We start from the raw sequence: 11,558 nt of genomic DNA, 5'->3' as shown, positions 1-11,558 counted from the left end.
GATACAATATATGCGTTTATCAGAGAGCAAAAGAATCGTTTGATTGCAAATTTCCCATCATGGCACCAATATTTTGTCCTGTGAATTGGCTTGCGCTAGTGAAACGGAATGCAACAGGTGCAAGTTCCACCGATTCCAGTGATATCCGGTGCAAAGGCTAGCGTGGGTCGACCTCGCGCACCGTGGCCGAGGTGGAGTCTGGAAGCCAACCAGGCGGACGCCAACCAAGTCCTGTTCGCTCCGGACGTGTAGATGCACAACATGCAGTTGCTTACCGACTTCGGATTGGCGACGAAGAACTTGAGCCCCAAAATGCTCTGGACAGATCGTGCGATTAGGCATCCGACTCGGTGTGTGATGGCACACGTGGCATACGACGATTCGCGACCCATGCGGAGAACGAGCCATTAGCGCTCGGTCTCCACTCACATACGGCACCTCGGCTTGCACGCTCTAAAGACATCGTGTCCTCATTATCAAGCAGAATATCAACAACCCCGCAGAGCCACGCTTCATTGTCTACTGACAATGCCAAGAAAGATACACCTTCGCGAGCGACAAACATCACCTCAGACCGCAACGATTCTCGACTCCGAGCGTAGACCTATGGCAAGGCCGACGTTCTCAATATCGCCGCTCGCCTTCCGACGTCAGTTCATTGTCGAGCACGTCTTTCTGCTAACGTTATAAAACGTTTTACACTTATATGACGATTTTACCCGTGCCCCCCACCACGGTGGTCTAGTGGCTGTGGTACTCGGCTGCTGATCCGCAGATAGTGGGATTGAATCCCGGCTGCGCCGGGTGAATTTTCGATAAAGGTGAAAATGCCGTAGGCTCGTGTGCTCAGATTTGGCTGCACGTTAAACAACCCCATAAGGTGGAAATTTTCGGAGCCCTCCACTACGGCGTCTCTCGCAGTCATATGGTAGTTTTGAGACGTTAACCCCCCCCCCCCTTAATCAACGATTTTACACGTGCAACTGGTTTTCTCGATGGCCTCGATGTAAAGAGCAAAGATGGGAACCAAGCCGGCTAGTTCGCCAGACGGTCGAGGCCACTGATTGTTTACCTACGATATTATCTGCCATCACGGCTTCATATCTCGTTGGTAGTTCGAAAACGAACGTTGCCTTGCAGAAATAGCACGCTTGGAGCATCACTTCATTCAATCATTAGTTATGTTACGTCATAAACAGTTCATCCAGTGTTTTTTGTGCCACCGGCCACGGAGTTATTCACTAGTCCAAGGGCGATTGTGGCGGTGAGGAACAAACTTGCTACGGGCGCCCACTAGTAGCGTAAACAGTGGCGCACCTCGCTACGCTCCCGCGCGAATGCGGCCTCTTGGAACAAAGAGTCGTACGGCTAATCGCAACTGAATTTGCACCGTGTGTCCTGCACTAAAACGATTCCATCAAAACGTTTAGCTTCCTGCCGCGAGAGTTGCCACACGTGCGGCGCCCAGCGCGCAGCAGACGAAGCAAGCGACCGAAGCAGTGACGTGCTAACGAGGGTACGACACGAAAACTTGCGCGTATGCATACTACCGCCTGATGGCGCTGCTCACACCATGTTCTGGCGTCAGGGTATTGCAGAAAGAGAAACTTCCTGAACCAAGCTATAATTATTTTTCATGGCACGCTCACGCGTGCCAGTGAATACGTTTGCTACGCTCTCGGGTGTTTGGTCTATTATTAAACGCAAAAAAAAACAATAGGCGAAAAATTTCGTGTCGGTACCTTTTCAATATACAATCTGCACAGAAGCAGCAAGCATTGCTAATTCGACGTGACAAATGAATGTGACGATGACGTTGTCAAGAATGCGTCTTGATTAGCCTGTAAGTTTATTAAGGATATTGTAGGATATTGTTTCAACAGCTCTGTCTGGCTTCGCAAAAGTGTTATAAGCACTCTCCAGCCACATTATTCTTTAGTTGTTTGTTCTAAACACTAGTTCTACCTTACAGATATCCGTTTGGTCACTTCCTCAGAATATAGCTTGTCATCCGGCTTTGAAGATATCGCTTTTCAGTGGTTTTCTTCCTCTCGACGACGTTGGAAAAGGAGTCGATTACTAAACATCGCCAGCTTTGAAACCGGCTTGACAGTTATCCCCTGAAGTTCCACCGCGGTGGTCTAGTGGCTAAGGTACTTGGCTGCTGATCCGCAGGTCGCGGGTTCAAATCCCGGCTGCGGCGACTGCATTTCCGATGGAGGCGGAAATGTTGTAGGCCTGTGTGCTCAGATTTGGGTGCACGTTAAAGAACCCCAGGTGGTCGAAATTTCCGGAGTCCTCCCCTACGGCGTCTCTCATAATCATATGGTGGTTTTGGGACGTTAAACCCTACATATCATCAGTTATCCCCTGAAGAAAACACTAAACAGATCTCGAAATGCTGGGAGAGCTTTTAAGATTTAAAAAAAAAACTTAGGCGTAAATGGGCTTGGAGATGATTTATTGCTATTTATTTAATTTTACACCGTGCACTTTTCACTATATTAGAATACTAGTCAGTCGTGGGCAGCTTAAAATATTACCAGTCGGCTGTGGAATTCCCGTTCTCCGTACCAGGCCAGCCTTCCACGCCAGGCGAGCTTTCCGTACCAGGCGAGCTTTCCGTACCAGGCGAGCCCTCCGTACCAGGCAAGCCCTCCGTACCAGGTGAGCCCTCCTTTTCTGGAACACTCCCATTGTATTCAGTCCTCTTCAAACCCGACTCTTCAACAAATGTCGTGGGTTCGATTTCACTGGCGTTCAAAGTGCTGGTTTTGTCCAGACCTACGATGTTCGCAAATGTTTGGAGGGTCTCCGTAATTGAGTGCCTGTAATGTTTAAGATAGAAGTATCACTAGTATGCTGCCTTTCTCACTGCCTATTTCTACGAATTATAATCGCGAGTACGGCTTGAGTTTTGCTTATACTGTTCGTTTCGCAATAAGCCATAAAGTCTTCAACATAATAAATTACGAGTGAGTCATAGGCAGAATAAAATATTACCGGTCGCCTGTGAAATACCGGCTTTCCGTCCCAGGTGAGCCCTCTTCTTCGAGAACTGTCCCGTTGTCTACAGTACTGTTCAAACGTTCTTCAAACGACTCAGTTTTGGTTTCATGGATGCTCGACGTGCTAGTTGAGTGCAGACCTATGGTACCCGTTATTGGCTGGAGGACCTTTGTACTTGAGGGCCTGTAATAATTAAGCTATACTAAAGTGTTAGAGTATCTATTTTCTCGCTCTGCTTATGTCTACTAATAGTTCTTGCACATTGGGATTTGATGCAGTGCAAACAAATAGATCAAGAAAGGGTACATTTTATTTTGCGAGAAGCGAGGCAGCAAATGTATAAATGATACCGTGCTTGTTTGTGATAAAAGCTGTTTCTGCTGATATTGAAGAGCGGAAAAACATGAGGGTTGAAGACCGGAAATTTAAACATGACATGAGGGAGGTCAATTGCAAACATTTATAAAATGGGATACTCTGGACCACGCTATCAATGTGGAAGGCAGTTTAAAGGACGTGCGTCGGAAGCCAGTTGACGCACGTAAGGGTCGGCGCAGTCTCGAAAGATATATTTGTTGTATAACTTACAATATATATTCTTCTAATAAAACTACCATATCATCATATGTTTTACAATATATATTTTTCTATCATATCTAGCATGGTTCTTTATGCATTCAGAAAGGATTACTCGAAAACAAAAGCTATCTTTTTATTTTACGCTCTATTTATTCATCAATTGATCTGTCAATCAATCAAGTTGTATTTTGATTTCCTTTGTAAGAGTACGAGGGGCGACTATAAGGAGCAATTACGGCTTGACGGAGGTCCCTGCCCTGTTCGTTATTAGCACGACGCAGCATGAGTGATGCATTGTGCATACACTGCGGATAATGCAATGCCTACAATACCGTTTTTCGGAAATAGCGTAACGGGTACATTGAAAGACAGAATAAAATATTACACAATCTGCTCTAACGCAAACATAATGTAACACTAGAAGCAACACATCTAAATTTAAAAAAAGACGTTTTTTTTAAATAGTTATGGGCATTGAAGAACAGAGTTTAGTATTAATTTCATAATAAAGAGTTCACAAAAACGCACCAGTGCATGTGCAATCCACACACTTCAGCCATTTTCAATAATAGAACACTGATTTTGTTGCTAGAGAAAGAAAACTGGTCAAATGAATCTTGAGATAACCTATTTCTTACATGCGGAAGGCTATACGATAAACACTATTTAAATATAGTTAGCCCTTGAGATGGGTCTGTGCCATAATAACTTGTTTCTTGTATGCTGCATGCGTTCATTGGGATGCAGTTTTGCGAGGTCATTTATATATGTGCCATTGTGCTTAACTAATAATTTATAACAAAGTAGGCATCAATTGATATATAGTTATTGCACTGGAAAAATATTATACTGTACGAACCACTAATTGGGGTTCTCCCTAGCAACCACGAGCTTTTTTTCACCTGATGTGATCTTAAATTGCCACCGAGATCAGGGGCATTGGAAGCTTTCGGCAGTTTGCGTGCCTCCGAAATGGGCCCACCAGCAACCACGCCTCGAAGACATATTATGATGACATGCTGTCATTCTTCGGTAGCACGGTGTGTGACGTCATTATGATGTCACACGGTCTCGCCAAATATGCGCCACTATGATTTCACAAGGTAACTTCATCAATTCAACTTTTTTAATTATTCGGGTTGACACCAATCCCAGCGGCCGCTTTTTCTGTTTATTGATTCATCTTAGGCTTTTTCATTAATTGCTAGTGTGCAGATGACGGAATAACGGAATACCAGTCAGCTGTGGAACTCCAGCTCTCCGTTCTACGAGGGCTCTCCTCTTCTAGAACTGTCCCGACGACCTCTGTGGTGTTCACACCAGAGCCTTCATCAAAGCTCGTGGGTTTGCTCTCGCTGCCCTGCCCCATGGTTGGTGCGCCCAGGCCTACGGTGACCGTGAATTGCGGATGAGTCCTGGTACTTGAACGCCCGTATCCACAAAACCAAACTGAATGATGGTAACGATGCACATTTTGCTGTTTACAGTTATGAATTACAATTATGCGCTGGGCTGTGATTCTGTGCAAAATTATTGGAGATAAAGTATGAAGTATGTAGTTTGGTACCAACGGTGAGTCAGGGAAGATGTGAAAGCCCACTTCGTTGGTTCTAGTCAAACACGTACTTCTCTTTCTGCAGCAATCAGAACAACTTTTAGGTTCCATTCTTCTTCTCCCCAGTCGATGTTTGGATCAGAACAACTTCTTTTCACGTTAAACGAAGGAACAAATATGTCATACAAGTATAGAAACGAAGAATTTACAGAATATAGAGAATATACTTTCCGCTCCACCTAGAAAACTTTCAGCAGCCTACCGGGTATCCCACTGCCTCCAAGATTGGAAGCTAATCAAGCTCTATGCATCTCAGCTGCTCTTGCGCTATACCTCCGAGATTGGTCTAGATTTGACCGCGTGACGATGCCATGCGATGATGTCATGCTGTTATGTCTTGTTATTGGACGTCATCATGGCATCATGGTGATCTGTCATGAGTTTCATAACAACGCTGTTTTGGGTACATCATCACGTGAGCATTCTTTATTTTTTAGGCAGCAGCAGCACTCGTGTTGGTACCGTCACCGCGGGGCTCCGAAGTTTTCAAACTTGATGAGACATCTAATTCTCTCTTCTTTAAACGCAGTTGTTCAAAAAGAGAAGCATCAGCTTACACTACTGCAGGCCAGTAGTGTAGCTCTTTTATTTAGTTCATGGATAATGTGCTATTTGTAACGAGCAAAAAGAAAAGAAGTGTCCAGTTTTCTGGCTATTTCTAGCTGATAGCTTTGGAACTGAATGAATATCGATGAGTAATGCCACAGGACGTAGCGAGCTCGAACATCTCTGTGGCATGCGTGATAGACAATGTAAATGCTTCGAGGACACAGTGACGCGCAGCGCCCCGCCGCGGTGGTCTAGTGGCTAAAGTACTCGGCTGCTGACCCGCATGTCGCGGGTTCGAATCCCGGCTGCGGCGGCTGTATTTCCGATGGAGGCGGAAATATTGTAGGCCCGTGTGCTCAGATTTGGGTGCACGTTAAAGAACCCCAGGTGGTCGAAATTTCCGGAGCCCTCCACTACGGCGTCTCTCATCATCATATGGTGGTTTTGGGACGTTAAACCCCACATATCAGTCAATCAATCAAATCAGTGACGCGCAGGAAATGTCGGCCGAAGGGCGCGAGATTACGCCTGTTGGGGTCATTACACACACTGACCATATAAATTATCATAGACGTTGAAGGCGTCGTGACAAGATCACGACGTGTTAGGAACACTACGAAAGCGCTAGAAATGATTTCCACCGTACTGTCAATTTCTCGACAGTATTCGTGTAATTAATAAAAAGTTCTTGAAATGTTGAGAAATCGGGTACTGTGGCAATGTGGGGCGGCAGGTTATTTTGTTCCGGGAATGAAAGAATGAGCATAATGAGCTGAGCAACAGGTTATTTGTTTTATCTTGATGATATGCTCTATGCGTCGAAAGATAGCTGCTAGTGTTCTGAAGATGCGGTAAAGGCATGGGCTATGATAAAGTTTATGGAGAAGCGACAGATGGGCAGTTCTGTGGCGATAAGTCTTCAAGCTAAGTGTGAGATTTTAGTGCTGAAATTCTGGTGTAGGTTGAATAATCTGAAAACATCAAACGCACGTACTGCACGGTTTTGTAAAGACTCGGTGCCATGGTTGGTGTAGATTTGTGTGGAATTCCATATAGCTGATCCATATTCAATTTTAGGGAGTAATAACGTGATGTAAGATAGCCTACGGGGGGTATCTGGAGCATACTTGAAGTTTCGTTGGAGCAGACCTAATGAGTGGTTAACTGGTGCCACCGTTCGGCGGATATGATGATGGCATGTAAGGTCAGACTGTAAGTGAACACGAAGATACTTATCTAAAGTCGTATGTTGAATTATGTTGTCATTGATTGCGTAGGATGTTGGAATGCGATGGGTTTGCCGTGTAGGTGACAGTACCTGTGTTTCACCAGTATTAAGTATCATAAGCAATGTTCAACAATACGTTTGGTTGCGTTCTTGTCAGCTTGAAAAATGTGTTTATCATTGTCACATGAAATTATTCTATAAACTATGCAGCTATGCGCGAAAAGTCTGATGTGAGAACACGCGCAGTTAGGGAAGTCAGTAATATGGATTAGGAAAAGTAAAAGGTCAAGGACGCTGCCCTGTATTGCTTTCAGTCCTGATCACAAAATATTGCATTGTTTCAGAGCACTCTATCTTACAACAATTTATCCTCACTGTAAACCGGTGAACAACAAGAGGTTTACGAATAACAGAGTAACAGTGACGCCGCATCACAGTGATACGCTAAACTTTCGATGAAATTGAGGAATTACGGCTTATGGCTCTCCCATAGTTGAGTACCAAGTACTCAAAGTCGTTAAACACTTTTTCTAAACGGAAATCGCCGTAGAATAGGATGAGTATTATATATTCTTGTCTATTACTGACACAATGTACGAGATTTATCATAAGGAATTTCGGGGCATGGATGGATGAATGGATGAAAAACTTTTATTGGGGTCCTGAAGGATTCCACCCCCGTTTTATAGGGGTAGGATCGCGGGCCGCTCCCACGTTGGGACGGGGAGGCCCAGCGTCACCGCCGCGTCGTGGGCCTTCTGGACAGCCTTGAGTTGTTGTATGAGAACCGGACTCGTGAGCATTAAATGAAAGGAGTTCTCAAAAAATTCTTCATTTTTTTTGTGTAAAGAGGGGCACCTCCAGAGCATGTGGTTAAAATCACTGCGATTCTGGCAGTCCGGACAAAGTTCTTAAATATCGGAGTAATGGCTATAGGTTACGAGGCTAGGGTAAGTTCCCGTCAGAAGCATGCGAAGAGAGATTGCCTGTGGCCTAGACAACTTTTCGTGTGACAATGGAAAGGACCTACGGCCTAATTGATAATGCTTCGTGATCTCGTTGAAGGTAGTCAAAATGTCCCTAAAATGAAGGCTGGGGGCTCACTCTTTTGTCTTAGAAGCACAAGTCCCGGCGCGGTAAGTGAAGCCTCGCGCCTTGGAGTGGGCTAGCTCGTTGACATTTGGAAGGCCTCCGACCCTCAAGCCAAGGTGAGCAGGGAACCAAATAATTGTGTGATGAGTGAGTTCCTTGTGAGTGAGAGTTCTCAGAATTTCCTTGCACACGAAACCAGAAGCGAAGGCTCGAGCGACACGCCTGCCCGCGTTGTACTGTGGATGCATATTTCGTGGAAGGGGGGCACACTTTGATGCGAGAGCGTATATAATCATCGAGAGGCGTATTACGCACTTCGAGCGTCGGAGTGTTGACTCCAGTGTCAACCAGAATCTTTCTCCCCGCTGGTGTGATCGAAAGCCTGGCAACCTGTGCCGTTTGTTGAGCCTCGATAACTTCTTCAAGCGTGTTGTGGACTCCAAGTTTCATAAGGTTCTCAGTGCTTGTGCGCATAGGAATGCCAAGAACTTTCTTGATGCTTTTCCTCATGAGGATGTCCAATTTATATATTTCATGGAGTTGCCACCTGCACATAGATGCGACATAGCTTATGTGGCTCATCAAGAATGCATGGAATAATCTGAGGAGGTTGTGCTCTCGAAGACCACCCCGACTGTTGGAAAAGCGTGAGATTAGTCGGATGACCCCTTCCGCCTTAGAAGTCAGACGGTCGATCGTGCGGCTGTTCTGTCCATTAACCTCGATAATCATGCCCAGAACGCGTATGAAGTCCACCCTTGGAATACGCTGCCCCTTTGCCATGTGCAGCCTAATGACGATGTCGGCCAATGGTTGCCAGTTTTTGGGTTTGGGTCCCCGTCTCGTGGGTCGACATAAGAGAAGTTCGGACTTTGCTGGCGAGAGCTTGGGGCCCATTTCTTTTATGTAGACTTCAACATAGTCTACGGCCTCTTGAAGAGAGCTCTCCACAGAGCCCTCCGAGCCACCGACACTCCATATGGTGATGCCGTCCGCGCAGATAGCAAACTTCATGCCTTCTTGGTTTTAGAGCTTTGCGGCAAGGCCGCACATTGAAATGTTAAAAAGCAGTGGGGAGGCGACTGAGCCCTGCGGGGTGCCGAAGGAACCGAGATCGTAGGGCTCAGACTTGAGATCCTCAAGCTGTATGGTGGCTTTTTTATTCCTGAGGAACGAGCTGGTGAACTTGTGAAAGTTGGCTCCTAAGTTGAGAGAAGAGATGGAGGCAAGTATCTGGCAGTGCGAGAGATTGTCAAAGGCCTTTTCAAGATCCAGACCGAGAGTAGCTCTAACGCCTTTTGACTCCTGATCTATGATGTGATGCTTCAGCATTTTCATTACGTCCTGAGTAGATAGGTGTGGTCTAAAACCTACCATGTTGTACGGGAACAGGTCAGTCTTCTTTATATGCTTTGATATTCGATCGTTGATGACATGCTCGGCGAACTTGCCTATACAGGACGTCAGTGAAATGGGTCGTAAGTTGCTAAAACTGGGACTCCGGCCAGGTTTACATATGAGAATAACCGACGCCCTTTTCTATTGCTCAGGGAAAGTCCCCGTCTCCCAAATACGATTGATTTCTTTGGTGAAATAGGTGACAGAGTCATCGTCTAAATTTCGTAGTGTCTTGTTTGTAATGCCGTCTGGGCCTGGGCTGGAGTTCCCAATAAAATTGTTTAAGATGGTCCGGATCTCTGCTTCCTGGAAGGGCTTGTCCAATTCTAAGGCTGGTGATCCCGTGTATTGCGCGTAGCCAGAAGGAGGCCGGGTTGTGTCCAAAGGGAGGTATCTCTGTGCCAGACACTTCGTTATTTCCATGTCCTATTTAACCTTCCTTTCTGAGTGCAGTATTCAGTCTACCAAGCGCGTCTGGTTGGATTTAGATTTGGTGTCCTGCAGCAGGTGTTTGAGGAGGTTTCATTTTCAGCCAACTTTCATCTGACCATCCACCTTGTTGCAAATTTCGTCCCAATACTGTTTTTTCAGCGTCTGACAGTAAGTCGTTATTTCTTGGTTAAGACTTGCGACGCGTTTTCGCAGTCTTCGATTCATACGGTGTGCTTTCCACATTTGCTAAAAGGGCGCTTTTAGCCTCAAGAAGATAAGCAAGCCTGCTATCCATTTTATTGATCGGAAGATCAGTCTCTATCGTTATGGTGGCTGATTTGACGTCTTCGACCAGCTGAGACAGCCACTTGTCGAAATTCGGTGAGTCATTATTCTCCTCTGCGCTCTCCGCTCTGATCTCACAGAAGAGATCCCAATCTGTGAATTTGAAAGCTGGTTTGCTTGAATTTGTAATGTCGTACTCAAAATACAATGGTCACTCGCCAAGTTTTCTCCCAAGTTTAACCATGATACCTCCTCCGTGGTTGCAACAAAGGTGAGGTCTAAGGTAGTATCCCTAGAGCAAGAATTTCCAGTGCGGGTAGGAAACGTGGGGTCAGTGACCAAAGTAAGATTCAGATCCGATACCACTTACCAGAGCTCGGCTCCCTTGGCAGTGGTGCGAGGGTAGCCCCAAGCTTAATGGGGTGCGTTGAAATCTCCCGCTATAACTATGGGCACGTCCACTTTCCAAGCGATTATAACGGCTTTTGATAACAATGAGGTGAAGTGATGGTGCCTGCCTTTTGGAGAGCTATATATGTGGAGAATGAAAATGCCATTTTTTAAGGTTGCTGCCAGGTATAATTTCTAAAAGAGAGTGTTCAATCTTGCTGTTTGCCATGTGCAAATTGTGCTCAATGTAAGTGTACTTCTTGGACACAAACGCGCAGATACCGCGGCCATCTGCAGGTTTCGTGATGTGATGGGTGTAGCCTGGCAGGCTCATTGTTTCCGTAAGCGTCTCCTGTAGCATAATAACATGTGGTTGAATTGGCTAGGATTTAATATACTGCTGGAGAGCTGCATCTTTGATTGGAAGCCCCAGAAGTTCCACTGCCAAACTACGAAATTGTTAAGGTGTCCCGCCATTGTTGGAACCCTCAAAAGCTCTCTCCTGAGAGACGCTACGGGTTGCCACCTTCTGCATGATCCTGACCTTAAGTATTACTTGGGCCGGAGTAGCCTCGGTCGATTCTAAAGCTTTAACTTGGTCAGTCTCGATCTTTGTGACTCTGCTGTCCAATACCGCAATCGACTCGACCACCACCCTGAGAGCATTTTTGATATCATTCAAGGTATCTTTGACCTCTGTTTTAAAATCTCTGTCCGCGTTATTGGCCGGTTGTGCTAACGCTTTCCTTTTTGTTGGTTTTACCCCTGGATTGACGTCCATGGATAACTCATCGTGACTCGCATCCGATGTGGCCTCTGTACAGAGAACTGTGTTTGAAAGAAACGGAGACGAAACCTGCCGTGATTTCCTTAGGTCGGCTATTTCAGCCCTGAGTTGCTTGACAATGGCCATGAGGTTAGCATTTTCCCTTTGCATCTGCGCATATATATCTCAGTGTTGCTCTGGATTGGTACCCCCCT

General features: G+C 45.8%; 1 protein-coding gene across 1 annotated transcript; it reads left to right on the top strand.

Moving 5' to 3' along the window:
- The first annotated feature begins 1,556 nt into the window (after positions 1–1,556).
- Positions 1,557–5,041, top strand: LOC142772223 (uncharacterized). The gene is made up of 3 exons (XM_075874421.1): positions 1,557–1,589; positions 2,578–2,667; positions 4,797–5,041. Exons 1-3 carry the CDS (start codon positions 1,557–1,559, stop codon positions 4,998–5,000), a joined length of 327 nt encoding a protein of 108 aa, XP_075730536.1. The 3' UTR covers positions 5,001–5,041.
- The last annotated feature ends 6,517 nt before the right edge of the window (positions 5,042–11,558 follow it).

Source organism: Rhipicephalus microplus, chromosome 9 (genome assembly GCF_043290135.1).
Source record: "Rhipicephalus microplus isolate Deutch F79 chromosome 9, USDA_Rmic, whole genome shotgun sequence".
NCBI classification, from domain to species: Eukaryota; Metazoa; Arthropoda; class Arachnida; order Ixodida; family Ixodidae; genus Rhipicephalus; species Rhipicephalus microplus.
The sequence above is the reverse complement of the archived record's forward strand: the minus strand, read 5'-3'. Positions and strand labels throughout refer to the sequence as shown.

Excerpts from the sequence above, each read along its gene's own strand:
- LOC142772223 (XM_075874421.1), top strand. The coding sequence starts at position 1,557 with ATGGCGCTGCTCACACCATGTTCTGGCGTCAGG. Across the intron at positions 1,590-2,577 it reads CACCATGTTCTGGCGTCAGG|GCCAGCCTTCCACGCCAGGC; the intron begins GTATTGCAGAAA and ends TCTCCGTACCAG. Across the intron at positions 2,668-4,796 it reads AGGCAAGCCCTCCGTACCAG|TGTGCAGATGACGGAATAAC; the intron begins GTGAGCCCTCCT and ends ATTAATTGCTAG.